Source organism: Macaca mulatta, chromosome X (genome assembly GCF_049350105.2).
Source record: "Macaca mulatta isolate MMU2019108-1 chromosome X, T2T-MMU8v2.0, whole genome shotgun sequence".
In the NCBI taxonomy this organism is placed as follows: domain Eukaryota; kingdom Metazoa; phylum Chordata; class Mammalia; order Primates; family Cercopithecidae; genus Macaca; species Macaca mulatta.
Window position 1 is genome coordinate 77,770,431 of NC_133426.1, and position 24,507 is coordinate 77,794,937.

The 24,507-nt window shown below is 45.5% G+C and overlaps 1 protein-coding gene and 1 pseudogene across 2 annotated transcripts; one reads left to right on the plus strand and one right to left on the minus strand.

Moving 5' to 3' along the window:
• The first annotated feature begins 307 nt into the window (after positions 1-307).
• Positions 308-4,322, plus strand: ITGB1BP2 (integrin subunit beta 1 binding protein 2). 2 transcript variants are annotated; one of them, XM_001091670.5, is made up of 11 exons: positions 308-493; positions 762-811; positions 901-957; positions 1,036-1,181; positions 2,210-2,304; positions 2,408-2,466; positions 2,580-2,650; positions 2,758-2,857; positions 3,133-3,246; positions 3,488-3,550; positions 3,919-4,322. In XM_001091670.5, the coding sequence occupies exons 1-11, from the start codon at positions 430-432 to the stop codon at positions 4,144-4,146; spliced, it is 1,047 nt and encodes a 348-aa protein (XP_001091670.2). In that variant the 5' UTR covers positions 308-429; the 3' UTR covers positions 4,147-4,322. The 2 variants fall into 2 exon arrangements, with proteins under 2 accessions (XP_001091670.2, XP_014983144.1); XM_015127658.3 differs by lacking the exons at positions 762-811; positions 901-957; positions 1,036-1,181 and having other exon boundaries at positions 356-493.
• A 7,688-nt stretch (positions 4,323-12,010) lies between these two features.
• Positions 12,011-18,286, minus strand: LOC698556 (zinc finger CCHC-type and RNA-binding motif-containing protein 1-like; annotated as a pseudogene).
• Between the last annotated feature and the right edge of the window lie 6,221 nt (positions 18,287-24,507).

Below are 24,507 nucleotides of genomic sequence, written 5' to 3' on the forward strand. Positions count from 1 at the left end.
GAGGAAAGCTGCCCCTTTGAAAGAGGCAGAAAATGGGCTTAACCCTCATTGAGCTGGGGGTGGGGGAGATCTTAATATTGGTGTTTGTTTCTTAGCAGCTGCTGCTGTGTCCAAGGCTTGGAATTGCCGTGGTGAATCTAAAACTGTCTCAGTAGTGGTGAGCTGACCTCACCCAAGTTCCAAGCCCTACTCTGCCTGATCCTTTTTTCCTGAGCCTCAGAGCTAAAATGCCCCTGAGCTCTTTTCTATTGGCTGGAAAGACCAATTGAAGTTCCCTTGCCCATGTTAGGAGGTGTACGCCTCCTGAACTAAAGATAGAAACAGCTGGCCCTTCCAGGCATCTAAAAGCCTCCAGACTAAGAGGTGTTCCCCATTCGGCAGCCAGACTCCTTGAAATACCCTTTCAGTAATTATTCTACCAACGCTTCCATGTCTCTACTCTGTCGTAACAAAGGCTGTGGGCAGCACTTTGACCCTAATACCAACCTTCCTGGTAAGTAAATGATCCTGACCTGGCCAGGGGCTGTGCATGGGTGTTGTGGAGTGGTCAGCTGGGGGGCAGTATGTTTGAGGAGCAGGGAAAGAAACTACCTGCCCTAGTTTAATTGGTCTAAGTGATCTTACAGCCTTTGATGCGTTTTTGTTTTTGTTTTTCACGTTATATGGGAAGAAACCATAAATATAAACCCGGGGAAGAGGTGAAAAATTATACTTGGTATAGTTATCTTCCCTTCCTTGATAACTTGTACTGATGTCCACAGATTCCTGTTGCCATCACCCTGGGGTCCCAATCTTCCATGATGCACTTAAGGTGAGGAGTAGGTGAGGGGGGTTAGCAAGAGCATTTCCCAGAAGAGATACACCCAGGAAGCTAAGCTGATCTGGGTCTCTTGTTATCAGGGTTGGTCCTGCTGCCGAAAGCGAACTGTAGATTTCTCTGAGTTCTTAAACATCAAGGTAAATTATTTACATACTTGGATTCTGCCCCCAGTAGAAGGATTCTATCCCTAATCCTTATCTCCTTATCTATACTAGGGCTGTACTATGGGACCACACTGTGCTGAGAAGCTTCCTGAGGCCCCTCAACCTGAAGGCCCTGCTACAAGCAGTTCACTTCAGGAGCAAAAACCTCTGAATGTGATTCCAAAGTCAGCAGAGACCTTGCACCGGGAGAGGCCCAAGTAAAGAGGAGGAGGCCCCTGGACTTTTCCTATTTTCATGTAGCTTCCTAGGAGTGATTAATGGGTCATTGAGGGCTGGGAACCAGGGACCAGGGATGTGAGGAGGGCCAGATGTCAGGGTTTGGATGGTGTATATCCTGTGCCTTAGGGGAAATTTGTGTCTGGAAATAATGCCCTTTTCTCTAAGGTGGTATGGGATGATGGGATAGATATCTGAATCAACAGAGTAGATAAGGCTGGGCGCGGTGGCTCACGCCTGTAATCCCAGCACTTTGGGAGGCTGAGGCGGGAGGATCATGAGGTCAGGAGATCGAGACCATTCTGGCTAACACAGTGAAACCCCGTCTCTACTAAAGATACAAAAAAATTAGCCAGGCGTGGTGGCGGGCACCTGTAGTCCCAGCTACTCGGGAGGCTGAGGCAGGAAAATGACGTGAACCTGGGAAGCGGAGCTTGCATTGAGCCGAGATTGCGCCACTGCACTCCAGCCTGGGCCACAAAGCAAGACTCTGTCTCAAAAAAACCAACAACAACAACAACAACAACAAAAAACAGTAGATAGCCCCTCACAAATACATCCTTAGTATATAACACAAAAGGGATTGTTGAGAATGACTTCTCTTTCTAGAAAAGAACTTTAAGATAAATCTCCTATCAAGAAAAGGATGTATTATTGGCAGCCAGGAGACTTCCCAAATTTTATGGGAATAATAAGAGCAACAGAAGGAAGTCATATTAGGTCCACGATTAGATAAAAGAGGAAGAGGATATGACTCAGTTCTGCAGAGAAAATGGTTAGGTTTAGAGCAACTGAGTAGATGGGTAAGAGAAGTGCTGGGGATTTCTCTAGGGTTCAGGTATTTGGGATGTCCACAGAGATGAAAATTGGCAATGGGGTTGCTACCCAACCTCTCCAACTCTGCCTCACTTTCACCAGGCTTGTTTAATTCCATTACCATCGGTGGGAGTGTTGGAGCTAGCAATCATAGCTAATGGGTCAGAACTAAATCACCACCCATAACCCCTAGGTCAGAGTTGCCTCTGAAGCTGCTGCCGCTAAATATATCCCAAGCCCTGGAAATGGCATTGGAACAGAAGGAATTAGACCAGGAACCTGGGGCAGGTAGGTGGGTCTTTAGTAAGATCAACTTCATAGACTGGAATTTAGTGGAGTGCCAATTGAGTGGGGGGATGGATAAGTTCCTGACTCTGTTTCCCTTGCCCAGGACTTGATAGTAGTCTGATCCGGACTGGTTCCAGCTGCCAGAACCCAGGATGTGATGCTGTGAGTGAGAGTTTTGAGGGGCTCAAGCATATGGCTGAGGGATGACTGGGTATAGATATGAGGCTGAGTAGGATATACCTTAGAATGACCTGGTTCTACTTTATCCTTCTTAGGTTTACCAAGGCCCTGAGAGTGATGCTACTCCATGTACCTACCACCCAGGAGCACCCCGATTCCATGAGGGGTGAGGGAGGGGACTGGGTGGGCTATGAGACAGGTTTCTCCTAATATTTGGTCATAAGATAAATACTGGGGGTGAGAGAATTCAGTTGAATTATCTTCCTACTTCAGGATGAAGTCTTGGAGCTGTTGTGGCATCCAGACCCTGGATTTTGGGGCATTCTTGGCACAGCCAGGGTGCAGAGTTGGTAGACATGACTGGGGGAAGCAGGTAAGCCCCAGTTTTCCTGAACTCTTGATTAGGACCCAATCTCAGAGGTAAATTCTCCTCCCTCTCTGTACCACATAGCTAAGCTCCCTGTCTTCTCCCTTTAGTACAGACCAAATAAGATTCTGCTCCTTATCCCTCAACAGCCCAGAGGCTTAGCAATATGAGGTTGTGTTAATCTTTTTGAGACTCTCTGTCTCTTCTCCATATGCATCATGAGAACTCCCCTTGGGCTAAGAATTTATTCTTACCACCTACATTTCACATCTTCTCTTTAGCTCCCAGCATCTTGCCGCCATGATTGGCACCAGACAGATTCCTTAGTAGTGGTGACTGTATATGGCCAGATTCCACTTCCTGCGTTTATCTGGGTGAAGGCCAGTCAAACTGAGGTGAGCAATGATCTGATGTTGGATGGGAGGATAGTGAATTGGGTGATACTACAATCTCACAGGCAGAGTTGCCATATGCTGTTAACCTGTAGGCTCCATAGTACCCTTAGAGGAAGGGAGAGCTATTAGGTCAGGGCTGTCTGGCCAATCTGTGGATCACACCTCTGACCTGGTTATCTGTCGTAATGACCTGTTCTGACCTTCTGGGTTTGTTACTACCCCTGTAATTCTTTTCTCTCAGCTTCATGTCCACATTGTCTTTGATGGTAACCGTGTGTTCCAAGCACAGATGAAGCTCTGGGGGGTAAGTGAAGACCAGGGGGCACAGGAGGGGGAGGCAGATGGGGTGAAAGAGCGGCTAGACTGGAATAGAGGGTGTCTTGAGGGAAGGAGTTGTAGTAGGAAAATAGAGATTTTCTCTTCATTTGCTTTCATTTTCTCTCTCTCTCCTGCTCTTCCTACTTTCCTCTTTCCCTCTCCTCTTCCTTCTCCCTTTTCATCTCTCATTTCTTTCCTCTCTCTCCCTTATTATATTGTCTTATTCCTCCCTTGTCTTTTTTCTTACCTTATTTTAAAAAATTTTCTCTCTCATTTGTCACCACTCTACGCTGACCCCAATGCCTTTGATTTCCTCATTCTGTCTTTCTTCTGTTTTCCTTTGCTCCTCCTCAGGTCATAAACGTGGAGCAGAGCTCTGTCTCCTTGATGCCATCTCGGGTTGAAATCTCCCTGGTCAAGGCTGACCCAGGATCCTGGGCCCAGCTGGAGCACCCTGATGCACTAGCTAAGAAGGCTAGGGCAGGGGTTGTGTTAGAGATGGATGAGGAAGAATCTGACGATTCAGATGATGATCTGAGCTGGACAGAGGAGGAGGAAGAGGAGGAAGCAATGGGGGAATAGTGACCAGACAGTTGATGTCTAGATAGGACCTCAATGATTCCCTTAGAATCTTAGAGACCAGGATATTGTTGGCCATGTGGTGTCATTGAGCAGCAGGAGGCTGAAGGAGGGGAGAACAAAATTGTCCAAACCATGCTGTTTTTTCCCTTAAATAAATCTTGTATTCTTCAGTTTCACATAGTGTCATTCTCTCACCTCACTATCTAAGATTGTATTTATTACCCCCAACTGTGTGTTCAACACACATTGTGAAAACAAGCACATGCACATTCAATCTATTCCTCACAACCACCAGGTATTTACTGAATACTTCCTATACGCCCAATTATGTGTTAGGTGGTTTAGAAATATCTGAGAAGCAGAAGACTTACTCATTTCTCTCAACAAAGTAACAACCTGGCTGACAAGTCAAGACCAGTCTACATGAAATAATAATAAACGTTATCAGGTAGTTTAACTGAGTGCTAAATTGTGCAGTACAGTTTTTAAGAACTGTGGTTGAAAGAATGGAAAAGTTAATGTGGACAGTAGTGAAAAGGGAAGACTCCGTGGAAGAAGTCCTTTTTTTTTTTTTTCTTTTAGAGACAGAGTCTCTCTCTGTCGCCTAGGCTGGAGAGTGCAGTGGTGCAATCTCAGCTCACTGCAACCTCTGCCTTGTGGGTTCAAGCGATTCTCCTGCAGAGTAGCTAAGACGACAGACGCTCGCCACCATGCCCAGCTAATTTGAAATACAGTTTATTTTTTTCTTTGGTTGCTTATACTTTTGATGTCATATCTAAGAAACCATTACCTAATCCAAGGTCATGAACATTTGTCCCTATGTTTTCTTCTAAGAGTTATATAGGGCTAGGCGCGGTGGCTCACGCCTATAATCCCTGCACTTTGGAAGGCTGAGACAGGTGGATCACCTGAGGTAGGGAGTTCGAGACCAGCCTGGCCAACATGATGAAACCCCATCTCTACTAAAACTACAAAAAATTAGTTGGGTGTGGTGGCACACGCCTGTAATCCCAGCTACTCAAGAGGCTGAGGCAGGAGAATCGCTTGAACCCGCGAGGTGGAGATTGCAGTGAGCCGAGATCACTCCACTGCACTCCAGCCTGGGCAACAAAGAGCAAAAACTCCGTCTCCAAAAAAAGTAATATGGTTTTTTAGCTCTTACATTTAGGTCATTGATTCATTTTCTTTTTTTTTTTTTTTTTTTTTTTTTTTTTTTTGAGGCGGAGTCTTCACTCTGTCGCCCAGGCTGGAGTGCAGTGGCGCGATCTCGGCTCACTGCAAGCTCCGCCTCCCGGGTTCGCGCCATTCTCCTGCCTCAGCCTCCCGAGTAGCTGGGACTACAGGTGCCCGCCACCGCGCCCGGCTAATTTTTTGTATTTTAGTAGAGACGGGGTTTCGCCGTGTTAGCCAGGATGGTCTCGATCTCCTGACCTCGTGATCTGCCCGCCTCGGCCTCCCAAAGTGCAGGGATTACAGGCGTGAGCCACCGCGCCCGGCCCATTGATTCATTTTCAATTAATTTTTGTATGTGATGTGAAGTAGGAGTCCAACCTTATGCTTTTGCATGTGGATGTCCAGTTGTCTCAGTACCATTTGTTGAAAAGACTATTCTTTCTCCCATTGAATTGTCTTGGTTCCCTAGTTGAAAATTAACCATAAATGTGAAGGTTAAGAAGTCCAGTTGACCCTTGAACAATGCAAGGTTGGGGCACTGACTCCCCACACATTTGACTTCTTTTTTTAAATTTTTATTTATTTATTTATTTTTTGAGACAGAGTCTCACTCTGTTGCCCAGGCTGGAATGCAGTGGCATGATCTTGGCTCACTGCAACCTCCGCCTCCTAAGTTCCAGCAATTCTTATGCCTCAGCCTCCTAAGTAGGTGGGATTACAGGCATGTGCCACCACACCTGGCTAATTTTTTTTATTTTTAGTAGAGATGGGATTTCACTGTGTTTCCCGGGCTGGTCTCAAACTCCTGACCTCAAGTTATCCTCCCACCTCTGCCTCCCAAAGTGCTGGGATTACAGGTGTGAGCTATCACACCCAGCCACCACATAGTGGACTTTTTTTTTTTTTTTTTTTGAGACGGAGTCTAACTCTATAGCCCAGGCTGGAGTGCAGTGGGGCAATCTCGGCTCACTGCAACCTCCGCCTCCCGGGTTCAAGTGATTCTCCTGCCTCAGCCTTCTGAGTAGCTGGGATTACAGGCGCCCGCCGTCACGCCCAGCGAATTTTTGTAGTTTTAGTAGAGACGGGGTTTCACTGTGTTGGCCAGGTTGGTCTTGAACTCCTGACCTCATGATCCACCTGCCTCGGCCTCCCAAAGTGTTGGGATTACATGCGTGAGCCACTGCCCCCAGCCCATAGTCTACTTTTGACTTCCCAAAAACTTAACTACTAATAGCCTACTGTTGACCAGAAGCCTTACTGATAACATAATCAATTAACACATATGTTGAATGTTATGCGTATTATATACTACATTCTTACAATAAAGTAGGCTAGAGAAAAAAAATGTTATTAAGAAAATCATAAGGGGCTGGGCATGGTGGCTTATGCCTGTAATCCTAGCACTTTGGGTGGCTGAGGTGGGCAGATTACTTGTGCCTAGTTCAAGACCAGCCTGGACAACATGGCGAAACCCACTCTACAGAAACATACAAAACTACAAAAAAATTAGCCAGACATGGTAGCGCACACCTGTAGTCCCAGCTACTTGGGAAGGTAAGGTGGGAGGATCACCTGAGCCCAGGAGATCGAAGCTGCAGTAAGCCGTGATTGTCGCATTGCGCTCCAGCCTGGGCAACAGAGTGAGGCCATAAGGAAGGGAAAATATATTTATTATTCATTAAGTGGAAGTGGGTTATCATAAAGTTCTTCATCATTGTCTTCATATTGAGTAGGCTGAGGAGGAGGAGGAGGAGGAAGATGAGGAGTTGATCTTACTATCTCAGGGGTAGCAGAGGCAGAAGAAAATCCACATATAAGTGGACCCGTGCAGTTAAAACCCTTGTTCAAGTGTCACCTGTACATTTGAATGGAAATCTGAATAATGAGAAATTAATTTTGATGGGTATGGAAGATTAGGGAGAGCGATACTAGGGCAAAAGTTGTTTTAATTTATTTATTGTGTTTCATTTTAAATTCCAAAAGTAGTACATTATCACTGAAAAAAAATTAAATGCAGAAGTATGTAGAGTAAAAAGTAAATGCTTCTCTTCAGAGTCTCTCCAAGCTTAGTCCTCTTGTAAGCACTGGTAACATATCAGAGGTTATGTTGAAGAAAGAAGACGAAAAAATTAAATGGAGTGTGGCTAGATTAACAGGAGCCTAAAATTCTAGGTCAAGGATTTTCAAAATGATTTAAAAGAGAGTTAAAAGGGCATTATAGGCCTTTTTTAAAAAAAAAAGAAAAAAAATACATATATATATATATTTTTTCTCTCTCTTTTTTTTTTAAGACAAGGTCTCGCTCTGTCTCCCAGGTGCACAGTGGCCGCAATCTTGGCTCACTGCAACCTCTGCCTCCCGGGTTCAAGCCTCACCCTCACGATTAGCTGGGACTACAGGCATGCACCACCACACCTGGCTAATTTTTACATTTTTAGTAGAGATGGGGTTTTGCCATGTTGGCCAGGCTAGTCTCGAACTCCTAGCCTCAAGTGATCTGCCCACCTCGGTCTCCCAATGTGTTGGGATTATAGGTGTGAGCCACCATGCCCAGCCAATTCTTTCTTTTTTCTTTTTCTTTTTTTTTTGAGACAGAGTTTTACTCTGTCACCCAGGCTGGCGTGCAGTAGCATGATCACGGCTCACTGCAGCTACAACCTCCCTGGCTCAAGCAATCCTCCCACCTCAGCCTCCTGAGAAGCTGGGACTACGGGCATGCGCCACCACTGTCAGCTAATTTTTTGTATTTTTAGTAGAGGCAGGATTTTGCTATGTTTCCCAGGCTGGTCTCAAACTTCTGGCCTTAAGCAATCCTCCCACCTCAGCCTCCCAAAGTGCTGGGATTACAGGTGTGAGCCATTGCACCCAGCCAAATGTAGATTCTTTTTATGTATGTATGTGTGTATGTATGTATTTATTTTTGAGACAGAGTTTCACTCTTGTTGCCCAGGCTGGACTGCAGTGGTGTGATCTCGGCTCACCGCAACCCCCGCCTCCCGGGTTCAAGCGATTCTCCTACCTCAGTCTCCCAAGTAGCTGGGATTACAGGCGCCTGCCACCACACGCGACTAATTTTTTGTATTTTTAGTAGAGATGGGGTTTCACCAGCTTGGCTGGGCTGGTCTTGAACTCCTGACCTCGTGATCCACCCGCCTTGGCCTCCTAAAATGCTGGGATTATAAGTGTGAGCCATAGCGCTTGGCCTCAAATGTAGATTCTTAATCAGAGGAGGAGTGAGGCGTGATCTCTCTCTCTTTCTTTCTCTCTCTCTTTTTTGTTGTTGTTGTTGAGGTGGTGTCTTGCTCTGCCATCCAGTCTGGAGTGCAGTGGTGCCATCTCGGCTCACTGCAACATTCACCTCCCAGACTCCAGTGATCCTACCACCTCAGCCTCCCAAGTAGCTGGGACCACAGGCACGTGTCACCACAACTGCCTGATTGTTGTATTTTTTGTAGAGATGGGGTTTTGCCATGTTGCCCAGGCTGGTCTTGAACTCCTGGACTCAAGTGAACTGCCTGCCTCAGCATCCCAAAGTGCTGGGTTTACAGGCACATGCAACAATGACCGGCTAATTTTTGTATTTTTAGTAGAGATGAGGTTTCACCATGTTGGCCAGACTGGTCTTGAACTCCTGACCTCAAGTAATTCGCCTGCCTTGGCCTCCCAAAGTGCTGGGGTTACAGGTGTGACCCACTGCACCTGGCCCATTAATCTTAAATGTACAACTTTTTTCTATCTTCTTATCAAAATCAGGGAACCAGCAAATATCCAGAAATTCTAAAGAGAACAGAGGTGAGGAATCAAAAGTTCAAGTAACTCTTGGCCGAGTGCAGTGACTCAAGTCTATAATCCCAGCACTTTGGGAGGCCGAGACGGGCGGATCACGAGGTCAGAAAATCGTGACCATCCTGGCTCACACGGTGAAACCCCGTCTCTGCTAAAAATACAGAAACAAAAATTAGTTGGGCGTGGTGGCGGGTACCTGTAGTCCCAGCTACTTGGGAGGCTGAGGCAGGAGAATGGCATGAACCTGGGAGGCGGAGCTTGCAGTGAGCCAAGATCACGCCACTGCACTCCAGCCTGGGCGACAGAGTGATACTCCTCTCAAAAAAAAAAAAAAAAAAAAAACACCAAGTAACCCTTGTTGTATATAAATTTAACATAAACATAAACAATTTGAAAGTCAAGTGCGGTGGCTTACACCTGTAATCCCAGCACTTTGGGAGGCCAAGGTGGGCAGATCACTTGAGGCCAGGAGTTCGAGACCAGCCTGGCCAACGTGGTGAAACCTCTTCTCTAGTAAAAATACAAAAATTAGCCGGGCATAGTGGTGGGCACCTGTAATCCCAGCTACTCAGGAGGCTGAGGCAGGAGAATCACCTGAAACCGGGAAGCGGAAGTTGCAGTGAGCCAAGATCATGCCACTGCATTCCAGCCTGGGTGACAGAGCTAGACTCCGTCTCAAAAAAATAAAAATTGAAATTTATGGTATTAATAAAGTAGGGTACTAGCTCATTTCACATGGACAAAGCCTAAAAGGTGAGAAATTTTCAAGCAGGTGTATGACATAAAAACAACAACAGTAGCCATAGTTACCATTTCTGATACAAACTGTGCCAGGCACTATGCTAAGTGCTTTGCATGCGTTATCTCATTTAATTCCCCATTTCCCACCATCAAATCTACCTATTTGCTCACATTAGAACAAATCCTCTTCCTACCTCCTTTTATACTTCTCATTTCTTCCTACTATATGTGATCTCCTTACACCTTCCCAGAAACCTTCCACTATTAATTATCCCTTCTCTCTCCTGTTTATTCAACATTCCCCTCTCACTGAGGTTTTTTTTTATTTTGTTTTGAGACGGACTTTCTCTCTTATTGCCCAGGCTGGAGTGCAATGGCAGGATCTCGGCTCACTGCAACCTCCACGTCCCGGGTTCAAGCGATTCTCCTGCCTCTGCCTCCCGAGTGGTTGGGATTACAGGTGCCTGCCACCACACCTAGCTAATTTTTGTATTTTTAGTAGAGACAGGGTTTCACCACGTTGGCCAGGCTGTTCTTGAACTCCTGACCTCAGGTGATCCACCCACCTCGGCCTCCCAAAGTGCTGGGGTTACAAGCGTGAGCCACTGCATCCGGCCTCGTTGACATATTTTTATTGACATTTAAATATGCTCCAGTCTCTCCAGTCTTACAAAAATGATTTCCCTTGAGTTCACATCCCTCTCCAGCTACCAACTAACACCCTTCTATCCGTTATAGCCAAACTTCTTGAAATAACTATTATTTTTCCATTTCCTCCTTCTTACTCCCTTTTATTAATATAACACACTCTAATCTGACTTCCTCAGTCTGTGGTGATAATGTCACCAATGACTATCAAATCACTAAATCCAATGGATACTTTTAGTCCTCATCTCACTTGACCTGTCAAGCAAAATATGACAAGAAATAATCCTTGAAATACTTTGATACATTGGCTTCTGTGACCTATCATGCCTCTTCTTTGTCCTACTTCTCTGGCCATTCCTTTCAATCTCATTTTTATTTTTATTTACTTATTTATTTTTCTTTTTTTTTTTTTTTTTTGAGACGGAGTCTCGCTCTGTCGCCCAGGCTGGAGTGCAGTGGCCGGATCTCAGCTCACTGCAAGCTCCGCCTCCCGGGTTCACGCCATTCTCCGGCCTCAGCCTCCCGAGTAGCTGGGACTACAGGCGCCCGCCACCTCGCCCGGCTAGTTTTTTGTATTTCTTAGTAGAGACGGGGTTTCACCATGTTAGCCAGGATGGTCTCGATCTCCTGACCTCGTGATCCACCCGTCTCTGCCTCCCAAAGTGCTGGGATTACAGGCTTGAGCCACCACGCCTGGCCTATTTATTTTTCAAATAAATCTTTTTAATATATATTTTTTTGGGGATGACAACAATAGTATTATTATGATAGTATTAACTTTTCTTATTTTTATTGCTTTTATCAGTTAAAAAAGTAATAAACGGGTATTCTTACAAAGTTAAACATATAGGAATACACAAAGTAGAAAATTAAAGACTCTCTAATCCCATTCCCCTATAACTACCTGCAGATAGAATGGGAAGATTTCATCATAAATACAAAGAAGATACATGGAAAAAAATGGACAATTATTAACTCTAGGAAAAATATAATCATAGCATACTCCTCGGCTCAGAAGTGAAAAGTATTGGCCGGGCGCGGTGGCTCAAGCCTGTAATCCTAGCACTTTGGGAGGCCGAGACGGGTGGATCACGAGGTCAGGAGATCCAGACCATCCTGGCTAACACGGTGAAACCCCGTCTCTACTGAAAAATACAAAAAAAACTAGCTGGGCGAGGTGGCGGGCGCCTGTAGTCCCAGCTACTCGGGAGGCTGAGGCAGGAGAATGGCGTAAACCCAGGAGGCGGAGCTTGCAGTGAGCTGAGATCCGGCCACTGCACTCCAGCCTGGGCGACAGAGCGAGACTCCGTCTCAAAAAAAAGAAGTGAAAAGTATTTACGTGGTCATTAAAAAAAATACATATGGATTCCCCCCCTCCTTTTTTTTTTTTTTTTTTGAGAAGGAGTCTCGCTCTGTTGCCCAGGCTGGAGTGCAGTGGCACAATCTTGGCTCACTGCAAACTCCGCCTCCCGGGTTCACGTCATCCTCCCACCTCAGCCTCCTGAGTAGCTGGGACTACAGGTGCCCGTCACCACGCCTGGCTAATTTTGTTTTTGTGTTTTTAGTAGAGATGGTGTTTCACCGTGTTAGCCAGGATGGTCTCTATCTCCTTACCTCGTGATCCAACCACCTCGGCCTCCCAAAATGCTGGGATTACAGGCATGAACCACCGCACCTGGCTGTAATTTTTTTTTTTTTTTGAGATGGAGTCTTGCTCTGTCACCCAGGCTGGAGTGCAATGGTATGATCTCGGCTCACTGCAATGTCCACCTCCCAGGTTCAAGCGATTCTCCTGCCTCAGCCTCCCAAGTAGCTGGGATTACAGGTGCCTGCCACCATGCCCGGCTAATTTTTGTATTTTTTAGTAGATACCATGTTTCACCATGTTGGTCAGGCTGGTCTCGAACTCCTGACCTCAGGTGATCCACCCGCCTCGGCCTCACAAAGTGCTGGGACCCAAAATTTTTAACACAGCCACATTGGGAAGATTGAGGAAGGTAGGAGAAGTATAAGAGACTGAATAATTCCCCTTTATTCTTTTATTAAGTGACAGAAATATATGTATTGTATTTAGCAACATGTATGCACATATGAGTAGTTTCTTCTAGGGAATGGAATTTGGTGCTATGGGTAGGGCAGACAAATAACACCTGTGTTTGATTTTAAGCCTTTTAGAGCTATGTTACTTTATATTTTATAGGTATTTACAATTTATTTTATAGTTACTTTCAATTTATCTAGATTGGGATAAAGCTGCAAGAAATATGATGACAAAACACCCATATTTAAAGACAAAATTATCTTGAAAAGTGTATTAACATAAATAACAATAAATCATTCAACTTTTCGGTCTTCAGGAAGTTTGTGGGGTTTTTTTTGTTTTTGTTTTTGTTTTGAGATGGAGTCTTGCTCTGTCACCCAGGCTGGAGTGCAGTGGCGCAATCTCAGCTCACTGCAAGCTTCGCCTCCCGGGTTCATTCCCTTCTCCTGCCTCAAGCTCCCGAGTAACTGGGACTACAGGCGCCTGCCACCATGCCCGGCTAATTTTTTTCTATTTTTAGTAGAAACAGGGTTTCACTGTGTTGGCCAGGATGGTCTCGATCTCCTGACCTGATGATCCACCCACCTCGGTCTCCCAAAGTGCTGGGATTACAGGCATGAGCCACCACTCCTGGTCAATTTTTTGTATTTTTAGTAGAGATGGTGTTTCACTATGTTGGCCAGGCTGGTCTCGAACTCCTGACCTCGTGATCTGCCCACCTCGGCCTTCCAAATCTTTTCTCAGCCAGGCGCGGTGGCTCACACCTGTAATCCTAGCACTTTGGGAGGCCAAGGCAGGCAGATCACCTGAGGTCAGGAGTTCAAGACCAGCCTGGTCAACATGGTGAAACCGTGTCTCTACTAAAAATACAAAAATTAGCCGGGTGTAGTGGCGTGTGCCTGTAATCCCAGCTACCTGGGAGGCTGAGGCAGAAGAATCGCTGGAACCTGGGAGGAGGCAGAGGCTGCAGTAAGCCTGGATCGCGCCACTGCACTCCAGCCTGGGTGACAGAGTGAAACTCCATCTCAAAAAGAAGGAGAGAAAATATATCATTTTTCTTGGGATGACAGTAATAGTATTAACATGATAGTGTTAACTTTTCTTATTTTTATTAAAATCAGATCATCAAGATTGTTACTAACAAATCTTAATTTTTATTACTGTGCTAGAGCAAGATTTTAATCACTAAGTTTCTTCCTCATCACGGAAATATGTGCTTTTCTTTATCCTTGGGCATCTTGAATCATCTTGTTCTTCAATTTTGGCTTGCTGGAATGCTGTGGCCTGACTCAGGCTGTCAAGAGCAGGATTCTCCCCTTCATCTTTACTTTCTTCTACTTCCTCAATTTCTTCTGATTCAGGAACTTTCTTTTTTTTCTTTTTTTCTTTCTTCTTTGGAGGCCCACGTTCTCCAAGCATATTTTTCGGACAGGCATAACTTAAATGTCCACTTTCCCCACATTCATAACACTTGGATTTATCAAAGTAGTTTCGCCTTCGGATGAACACAGCTGCTCTTCCATTGTCAATAGCAATGCTTCCTCTTGTTTTTGTTTTGTTTTGTTTTGTTTTGTTTTGTTTTTTGAGATGGAGTCTTGCTCTGTCACCCAGGCTGGAGTGCAGTGGCGTGATCTCCGCTCACTGCAACCTCTGCCTTCCAGGTTCAAGTGATTCTCCTGTCTCACCTCCCTAGTAGCTGGGATTACAGGCACGCCACCACACCTGACTAGTTTTTGTATTTTTAGTAGAGATGGAGTCTCGCCATGTTTGGCCAGGCTGGTCTTGAACTCCTGGGCTCAAGTGATCCGCCCACTTCGGCCTCCCAAAGTGCTGGGATTACAGGCATGAGCCACTGCAACCAGCCAATGCTTGCTTTTATCACTCTACCAAATAACTGTTGTGTATTGCCCTGGTACAGTTTTGTGCCGTGTTTATGCAAAAATACAATAAATGCAACCCCTTTACTCTTCCTGATATCTTTATCTTTCATTATGGTAACCTTTACAACTTTGCCATAGTTGGAAAATATCCTCTACAGGTCATTGTCAGGGAAAGGGCAAGCTGGATACATACACTGTGCTCTTACTTGGAGCCAATCCACCACTCATTTCTTCAGGTGGGGCGGTCCTGGGAGACCAGAAGAGTGCGAGCCCTCGGCTCATTTGGGGCTCAACCCCACCTCAACCCCGACTCTTCATAGCCGCTCGCAGCAGCCTTGGCGTCACGAGTCCTGGGACTCATTTTTACACTCCTCTTTTTCTTCCTGGCCATTCAGTGATTCAGTTCCTTAGGACTCAGTCCTAGGATTGCTCTCTTCTCATATAACTCTTCCAGACACCCTCAATTATGTACGTGACTTCAAATATCACCCCCATACAGATGACTCACATTTTAATCTCTAGGCCATATCATTCCTCTAAGGCTCAAATCCAGTAAACATGTGTTTGCTATTATTATTACTGCTGCTACTATTCCTTTTCTTCACTGAAAGCTTTTTTACCTCAGCATGTTAGGAAAGTTAGATGACTTTTTTATTGAAGGGGGGCGGACACATCTCCAGTATCCAATTTTATAATGTTTTTAAGAAAATAGGATTTTCAGCCGGGCACAGTGGCTCATGCCTGTAATCCCAGCACTTTGGAAGGCTGAAGCAGGTGGATCACGAGGTCAGGAGATCAAGACCGTCCTGGCTAACACGATGAAACCCTGTCTCTACTAAAAATACAAAAAAACTAGCCGGGTGTGGTGGCAGGTGCCTGTAGTTCCAGCTACTTGGGAGGCTGACGCAGGAGAAAGGTGTGAACCCGGGAGGCGGAGGTTGCAGTGAGCGGAGATTGCGCTACTGCACTCCAGCCGGGGTGACAGAGCGAGACTCCGCCTCAAAAAAAAAAAAAAAAAGGCAAGAAAGAAAATGGGATTTTCTTGACAGTCTGACAGTCAGGTTTTGCTCCTCTATAAAGTGATAACATAATTACCACACAATTGCATCAGCTTCAGGATTAAGGGAGACTATATTCACCTGATGAGAGAGTACAGTATTCTGTACAGAATACCACTGTGCTAGGCACTTCTACCCACATTATTTTATTTAATCCTCACACTTGCTCTGTGAGGTAGGTATTATTATCACAACTTCTTGTAGATGAGGAAACTAGGGAACAAAATATAAAATAGCTTGCCTGGGGTCATACAGCTACTGATTAAAACCTCAGGCATTGCTGAGAGCTGTCCTAGAGTCATTTGAAAACATCTAAAACCTAAAAACCTAAAAGGGATCTTGGAAGAGGATCTTGATATGACGCACCTCTAGCCTAGCAGAGTTCCTTTGACAAAACTTAACTGGGGAACAGGGAGGCTCTTGGTTGATCAGTGATATCTTAACATTGATGTAAGGCTTTTCCAAATAACCTTTACATCTCTGATCACCTGCTCTCTAACCTCACTGAGATGCCTAGGTACTCCACCTCTCAGTTCATCCAGATCAAGTAATTATCTCCCAGTTATACTAGTTTTCTCTCCCACACTCCATGAACAGCCACTCCAATGTTACTGTCTCTGAGACCCCTGCCTCCATTATCCTCTTTCTTCCTTTCTGCTCCCAAAGTCCCAGAAACTGCTAGAGGGAGAACCAAGTAGACAAATATAAATTCATGCTGTCCAATTTCAACTTGGCCCTTGCAGCTGCTCAGCAACCCTTTTATTTGACTCATACATTCCCTGGCAGTCTCCCACAGAGGCTGTTCCAGACCTTCCTCTTCTTAAATTCCAGCTCCTCCTGTTCTACTCCTTCAGACTAATCTGTACACTTTCATTAGATGCTTGAGAATTCAATAACATTGTTTTAAAACTTTTTAATGAAGAATTTATAACATGTATAAAAGTAGACAGACTAGTATAATGAAAATATTTCAGTATATTTCTCTAAAAAGTAAGAATTATTTTTTAAAAAATCATTATAATATTAGCACACATAAACAATAATTCCTTCATATCAGATACCAAGAAGATACCTTCATATCATCAAATACCAAGTATTTATATACATATGTGTGTATATATATACACACACATATATATATATTTTTTTTTCTGAGATGAAGTCCCAGTCTATCACCCAGGCTGGAGCTCACTGCAACCTCTGCCTCCCGGGTTCAAGCAATTCTGCCTCAGCCTTCCGAGTAGCTGGGATTACAGGTGCCCACCACCACGCCCAGCTACTTTTTGTATTTTTAGTAGAGACGGGGTTTCACCACGTTGGCTAGGCTGATCTCGAACTCCTGACCTCAGGTGATCCACCTGCTTCGGCCTCTCAAAGTGCTGGGATTACAGGCATGAGCCACCACACTCGGTCTATATATATATGTGTGTGTGTGTGTGTGTATATATACATATATGTGTATATATATGTGTGTGTATGTATGTGTGTGTGTGTGTGTATATATATATATATATATTTAGACGGAGTCTCGCTCTTATCTGCCAGACTGGAGTGCAGTGGCTCAATCTTGGCTCGCTGCAACAACCATTTCCTGGGATCAAGGGATTCTCCTGCCTCAGCCTCCCAAGTAGCTGGGATTACAGGTGCCCGTCAGCATGCCCAGCTAACTTTTGTATTTTTAGTAGAGACGAGGTTTCACCATGTTGGCCAGGCTGGTCTCAAACTCATGACCTCAGGTGATCCACGTGCCTCGGCCTCCCAAAGTGCTGGGATTACAGGAGTAAGCCACCATGCCCAGGATTATTTTTTTTATTTTTATTTTTTTTTATACAGAGCCTCACTCTGTCACCCAGGCTGGAGTGCAGTGGCCTGGTCTCCACTTACTGCAACCTCCACTTCCCGTGTTCAAGTGATTCTTGTGCCTCAGCCTCCCAAGTAGCTGGGACTACAGGTGCACACCACCACATCCAGCTAATTTTTTTTTTTTTTTTTGACACTGAGTATCACTCTGTCGCCCAGTCTGGAGTGCAGTGGCAGAATCTCATCTCACTGCAACCTTCGCCTCCCAGGGTCAAGCGATTCTCCTGCCTCAGCCTCCCAAGTAACTGGAATTACAGACATGTACCAACACACCCAGCTAATTTTTGTATTTTTAGAAAGACGGGGTTTCATCATGTTGGCCAGGCTGGTCTCAAACTCCTGACCTCAAATGATCTGCCCGCCTCAGCCTCCCAAAGTGCTGGGATTACTGGCATGAGCCAGCATGCCCAGACACTTTTTGTATTTTTAGTAGAGATGGGGATTCACCATGTTAATCAGGCTGGTCTCAAATTCCTGACCTCAAGTGATCCGCCCACCTTGGCCTCCCAAAGTGCTGGGATTACAGGTGTGAGCCACCATGACCAGTACAGGAACCCTTAATTTGAAAGTGACATATACTGGAGCTGGGCACAGTGGCTCAGGTCTGTAATCCCAGCACTTTGTGAGGCCCAGGCGGGCAGATCACTTGAGGTCAGGAGTTCGAGACCAACCCAACCAATGTGGTGGAACCCTGTCTCCACTAAAATCACAAAAATTAGCTGGGTGTGGTGGTGGCCACATGTAGTTCCAGCTACTTGGAACTTGGGAGCCTAAAGCAGGAGAATTGCTTGAACCTGGGGTCGGTGGGGCGTTGGGGGGAGGCTGCCGTGAGCCGATATCATACCACTGCACTCCAGCCTAGGTGACAGAGCGAGATCTCCCTCTGAAAAAAAATAAAAATAAAAAATAAATAAAGGTTCTCTTTATCTCATTTTTTCCTTGCAATTTTTTCATTGAAGGAATTGGGTTATTTTTCAGTAGAGTTTCACACAGTCTGGGTTTTGCTGATTGCAACTTTGTCACATAATTTAATATGTTTCCTTGACCTGTGTGTTGTATATATTGATAAAATTGTATATATTGATAAAATCAATAACATCTTGGCCAGGCGCGGTGGCTCACACCTGTAATCCCATCACTTTAGGAGGCTGAGGCGGACAGATCACAAGGTCAGAAGTTCCATACCAGCCTGACCAACATGGTGAAACCCCATCTCTACAAAAAATACAAAAATTAGCCTGGCGTGGCAGTGGGTGCCTGTAGTCCCAGCTACTTGGGAGGCTGAGGCAGGAGAATTGCTTGAACCTGGAAGGCAGAGGCTGCAGTGAGCAGAGACCGTGTGGCTGCAGTCCAGCCTGGGCCATAAAGTAAGACTCCGTCTCAAAAAAAAAAAACAAAAACATCTTTTTGTTTGTTTGTTTGTTTGTTTTTTGAGACAGACTCTCTCTGTGGCCCAGGCTGGAGTACAGTGGCACAATCTCGGCTAACTGCAACCTCTGCTTCCTGGGTTCAAGCGATTCTCCTGCCTCAGCCTCCTGAGTAGCTGGGACTGCAGGTGCCCGCCACCACGCCCGGCTAATTTTTGTATTTTTAGTACAGACAGGGTTTCACGATGTTGGCCAGGCTTGTCTCAGACTCCTGACCTCAAGTGATCCGCCCGCCTCAGCCTTCCAAAGTGTTGTGATTACTGGTATAAGCCACCATGTCTGGCCCTACATTGCATCTTTTATATTCATTGTCCTGGGGTTTTTTTGTTTGTTTGTTTTTTGTTTTGAGATGGAGTTTTGCTTTTATTGCCAGACCGGAGTACGGTGGAGCAATCTTGGCTCACTACAGCCTCTGCCTTCCAGCTTCAAACGATTCTCCTGCCTCAGCCTCCTGAGTAGCTGGGATTACAGGCGCCCGCCACCACGCCCGGCTAATTTTTGTATTTTTAGTAGAGACTGGGTTTCACCATGTTGGCCAGGCTGGTCTCGAACTCTTGACCTTGTGATCCACCCACCTCAAGTCCCCAAAGTGATGGGATTACAGGCGTGAGCTACCACGCCCGGCCCCATTGTCCTGTTTTTAATGGTAACCAAGGAAATGGAAGGTGTCTGACTTGGAAAGTGACTCAGGAAGGAGCTGGGACCTCTTTAACAAGACTGAAACACATGGTTGGGGTGAAAGCTTAATAAATAGTAACGAAGGTCCAGGCAAGATAGGAGGGGTGAGGGGCCATGTAGTGTCATATTTCTACTCAGCTGGTATGTAGAATATGTTAGGCAGGGAAGCAGTTGGGCTGAAGACAGAACTGGAAAAGGAGAAGTAGCAGTTGAGGCAGCAGCTGGGATTATTTATCAGGGGATTACTCTACACCATACCCTGTTTTCTAAATATATCTTATTAATTCCCAACTCTATGCCTTTGCCCAGGATGTTTGTCCTGGTTGGAATATCATCTCCTTTCTCTTCACCTATCCAAATCCTACTTATCTTTTTTTTTTTTTTTGGAGACGGAGTTTAGCTCTTACAGGTGTGTGCCACCATGCCTGGCTAATTTTTTGTATTTTTAGTAGAGATGGGGTTTCACCATGTTGGCCAGGCTGGTCTCGAACTCCTGACTTCAAGTGATCCACCCACCTCAGCCTCCCAAAGTGCTGGGATTACAGGTGTGAGCCACCACGCCTGGCTTTTTTTTTTTTTTTTTTTTTTTTGAGACAGAGTCTGCTCTGTCATCCAGGCTAGAGAGCAGTGGTGTGACCATGGCTCCATGGCTCACCACAGCCTCAACCTCCTGGGCTGAAGTGATCCTCCCATCTCAGCCTCTTGGGTAGCTGGTACTACAGGCATGCACCACCATGCCCAGCTAATTTTTAAATTTTTTGTAGAGACAAGGTCTTACTATATTGTCCACGCTGGTCTCAAACTCCTGGACTCCAGTGATCCTCCCACCTTTGCCTCCCAAAGTGCTGGGATTACAGGCTAGAGCCACTCCACCCGGCCTCCAAATCCTACTTATCTGTTTTTAAAATTTATTTTTGTAATTACTTTTTTGAGATAGAGTCTTCCTCTGTTGCCCAAGCTGGAGGGTAATGGCAGGATCATGGCTCACTGCAACCTCGACCTCCTGGACTCAAGTGATCCTCTCAACTCAGCCTCCCAAGTAGCTGGGACCACAGGCATGTGCCACCAGGCCTGGCTAATTTTTTATTTTTTATTTATTTATTTTTTTTGAGACGGAGTCTCGCTCTGTTGCCCAGGCTGGAGTGCGGTGGCACGATCTCAGCTCACTGGAAGCTCTGCCTCCTGGGTTCAAGCCATTCTCCTGCCTCAGCCTCCCGAGTAGCTGGGACTACAGGCGCCTGCCACCATGCCCAACTAATTTTTTTGTATTTTTAGTAGAGACAGGGTTTCACCGTGTTAGCCAGGATGGTCTCAATCTCCTGACCTCGCGATCCGCCCGCCTGGGCCTCCAAAAGTGCTGGGATTATAGGCGTGAGCCACTGCGCCTGGCCTAATTTTTAATTTTTATAGAGATGGGGTCTCGCCATGTTGTCCAGGCTTATCTCGAACTCCTGAGCTCAAGTGATCCTCCCACCTCGGCTTCCCAAAGTGCTGGAATTACAGGTGTGAGCCACCACACCCGCCCAATCCTGCTTATCTTTAACAGGCAGTGCAAATTCCTTCTTTTCCATATTTTTGCTTATAGAGTCATAAAATATCTCTGGAAAGATAAATAAGAGATAAATAACATTTATTGCTTTCCCAGGAATGGAACTGGATGTCTAGAGGATTGAGCTGGGAGGGAGAAAGATACTGATTTGTTGCAGGAGGAATAGTTAATGTAATGAAACTGTCTACTATGAAGTTTTTGGAAGTAGAAAGAGGGAGACTGGAATTTGTAGTTTGAAGAGAAAGAGGAAGGTCTGGAACAGCCTCTGTGGGAGACTGCCAGAGAATGTATGAGACAAATAAAAGGGTTGCTGAGCAACTGCAAGGGCCAAGTTGAAATTGGACAGCATGAATTTATATTTGTCTACTTGGTTCTCCCTCTAGCAGTTTCTGGGACTTTGGGAGCAGAAAGGAAGAAAGAGGATAATGGAGGCAGGGGTCTCAGAGACAGTAACATTGGAGTGGCTGTTCATGGAGTGTGGGAGAGAAAACTAGTATAACTGGGAGATAATTACTTGATCTGGATGAACTGAGAGGTGGAGTACCTAGGCATCTCAGTGAGGTTAGAGAGCAGGTGATCAGAGATGTAAAAGTTATCTGGGGCCCGGTGCAGTGGCTCACACCTGTAATCCCAGCACTTTGGGAGGCTGAAGCAGGCAGATCACCTGAGGTCAAGAGTTCAAAAACAGCCTGGCCAACATGGCGAAACCTCATCTCTACTAAAAATACAAAAATTAGCCAGACGTGGTGGCATGCACCTGTGGTTCCAGCTACTCAGGAGGCCGAGGCAGGAGAATCACTTGAACTCAGGATGCGAAGGTTGCAGTGAGCCGCTATCATTGAGCCACTGCACTCCAGCCTGGGCAACAGAGTAAGACTCCGTCTCAAAATAAATAAATAAATAAATAAATAAATAAATAAATAAATGTTATTTGGAAAAGGCTTATATCAATGTAAGATACCACTATCAACCAAGAGCCTCCCTGGTCCACAGTTAGGCTTGTCAGAGGGACTCTGCTAGGCTAGAGGGGCATCATATCAGACTCCTCTTCCAAGATCCCTTTTAGGTTTTAGATTTTGGATGTTTTCAAATGACTCTAGGACAGCTCTTAGCAATGCCTGAGGTTTTTAAGCTGGTAGATTTAATCACTGAACCTGGATCTTCTGCAAGAGGCATGGTGGGAGTAATACAAAAATTAAACTACTATTTATTGAGCCTTTATTATGATCTAGACATTGTAATAAAGATATATATATACATACATACATACATATATATATTCTCTGTTCTCTCTTTTTGTCTGTGTGTGTGTGTGTGTGTCTATTCTCATTCTCACAAAAATGTATATTACTTTTTTTTTTTTTTTGAGACAGAGTCTTGCTCTGTCTCCCAGGCAGGATTGCGGTAGCACGATGTCAGCTCCCTGCAGTCTCTGCTCCCAGGCTCAAGCAATTCTCCTGCCCCAGCCTCCCGAGTAGCTGGGACTACAGGCATGTGCCACCATGACTGGCTAATTTTTGTATTTTTTAGTAGCGATGGGGTTTCACCATGTTGGCCAGGCTGGTCTTGAACTCCTGACCTCAGGTGATCCACCCGCCTCAGTCTCCCAAAGTGCTGGGATTACGGGCATGAGCCACTGCGCCTGGCCTATTACTATTTTTTTAATAGATGAGGAAACAATCCCAGGGATGTTATATGATTTTCCTTAGGTCACACAGCTGGCAAGTGTCAGAGCAGGGACTTAAATCCAGGTCTGACTACAAAACCTGTATTCTTTTTTTTTTTTTATTTTTTACTTCATGTCATGAAATTCAAAGCCTATATTCCTTGGTGTCCAGCAATACTTTTTCAGCAAACACTCCCCTCTATTAAATGAATCTTATTTTGCCAGTGACATCTGTTGTAAAATTATAAATGCATTCTCACCAAAGAAACTATACAGAGTTAAAAGCTTTAGGTGACCAAGGGGTTAACTGGGTAGGGTGGGAGAGAAGCTTGGAGGCACTAAAATGAGTTGAAGGTAATTGCAGTGGTCCAAGGGAGAAGGATGAGACTCCAGATTAACGGTATGGTAGGAAAAATGGAAGAGGGGGTAATGGATTTAAGAGATAGTTCCAAAGGTAGGAATGAAAGTAATATGGCCACGCTGGTCTTCTGTATTCCCTGAACATATACAGCTCACTCCTTCCTCCGTTCGTCTGTACTATCTGATACTCCTGTCTGGAATTCTCTCTCTCTTTTTTCTTTCTTTTTTCTTTTCTTTTCTTTTCTTTTTTTTTTTTTTTTTTTTTTTTGACAGGTTCTCACTCTGTTGCCCTGGCTGGAGTACAGTGGTGATCTCAGCTCACTGTAGCCTCCACCTCCCGGACACAGGTGATCCTCCCACCTCAGCCTCCCAACTAGCTGAGACCACAGACGCACACCATCATGCCCAGCTAATTTTTTTGTAGAGACATGGTTTTGCCATGTTGGCCAAGCTGGTCTTGAAACTCCTGGGCTTAAGCAATTTGCCTACCTCAGCCTCTCAGTGTTGGGATTATAGGCGTGAGCCACTGCGCCCAGCTGGAATTCTCTATTTTTTTTTTCTATGGAGACAGAGTTTTGCTCTTGCTGCCCAGGCTGGAGTGCAATGGCGCGACCTCAGTTCACTGCAACCTCCACCTCCTGGGTTCAAGCTACTCTCCTGCCTCAGCCTCCTGAGTAGGTGGGATTACAGGCAAGCGCCACTATGCCCGGCTAATTTTGTATTTTTAGTAGAGACGGGGTTTCTCCATGTTGGTCAGGCTGGTTTCGAACTCCTGATCTCAGGTGATCTGCCCGCCTTGGCCTCCCAAAGTGCCGGGATTACAGGCATGAGCCACTGTGCCCGGCCTTCCAGCTGGAATTTTCTTACTCCAGAATTTTTTTTTTTTGAGAAGGAGTTTTGCTCTGTCCCCCAGGCTGGAGTGCAGTGGCACGATCCCAGCTCACTGCAACCTCCACCTCCCTGGTTCAAGTGATTATTCTGCCTCAAACTCCCAAGTAGCTGGGATTACAGGTGCCCACCACCATGCCCAGCTAATTTTTGTATTTTTAGTAGAGACAGGGTTTCACCATATTGGCCAGGCAGGTCTCGAGTGCCTAACCTCAAGTGATCCGCCCGCCTCAGGCTCCCAAGGTGCTAGAATTACAGGTGTTTACAGGCGTGAGCCACTCCGCCTATTTGTTTGTTTGTTTTTGTTTTTGTTTTTGAGACAGGGTCTCACTGTGTTGCCCAGGCTGGAGTGCCATGGCGTGATCACAGCTCACTGCAGCCTCTAACTGCCCAGCTCAAGTGATCCTCCCGCCTCAGCTCCCAAAGTAGCTTAGACTATAGGCATGCACCACCACGTCCAGCTAATTTTTGTATTTTTTGTAGAGACAGAGTTTTGCCACATTGCCCAGGCTGTTCTCAAACTCCTGAGCTCAAGCGAGCCGCCCACCTCGGCCTCCCAAAGTGCTAGGATTACAGGCACGAGCTACCACCCCTGGCCTCTTCCTC

Excerpts from the sequence above, each read along its gene's own strand:
- ITGB1BP2 (XM_001091670.5), top strand. The coding sequence starts at position 430 with ATGTCTCTACTCTGTCGTAACAAAGGCTGTGGGCAGCACTTTGACCCT. Across the intron at positions 2,305-2,407 it reads AGACCAGGAACCTGGGGCAG|GACTTGATAGTAGTCTGATC; the intron begins GTAGGTGGGTCT and ends TCCCTTGCCCAG. Across the intron at positions 3,551-3,918 it reads CACAGATGAAGCTCTGGGGG|GTCATAAACGTGGAGCAGAG; the intron begins GTAAGTGAAGAC and ends GCTCCTCCTCAG.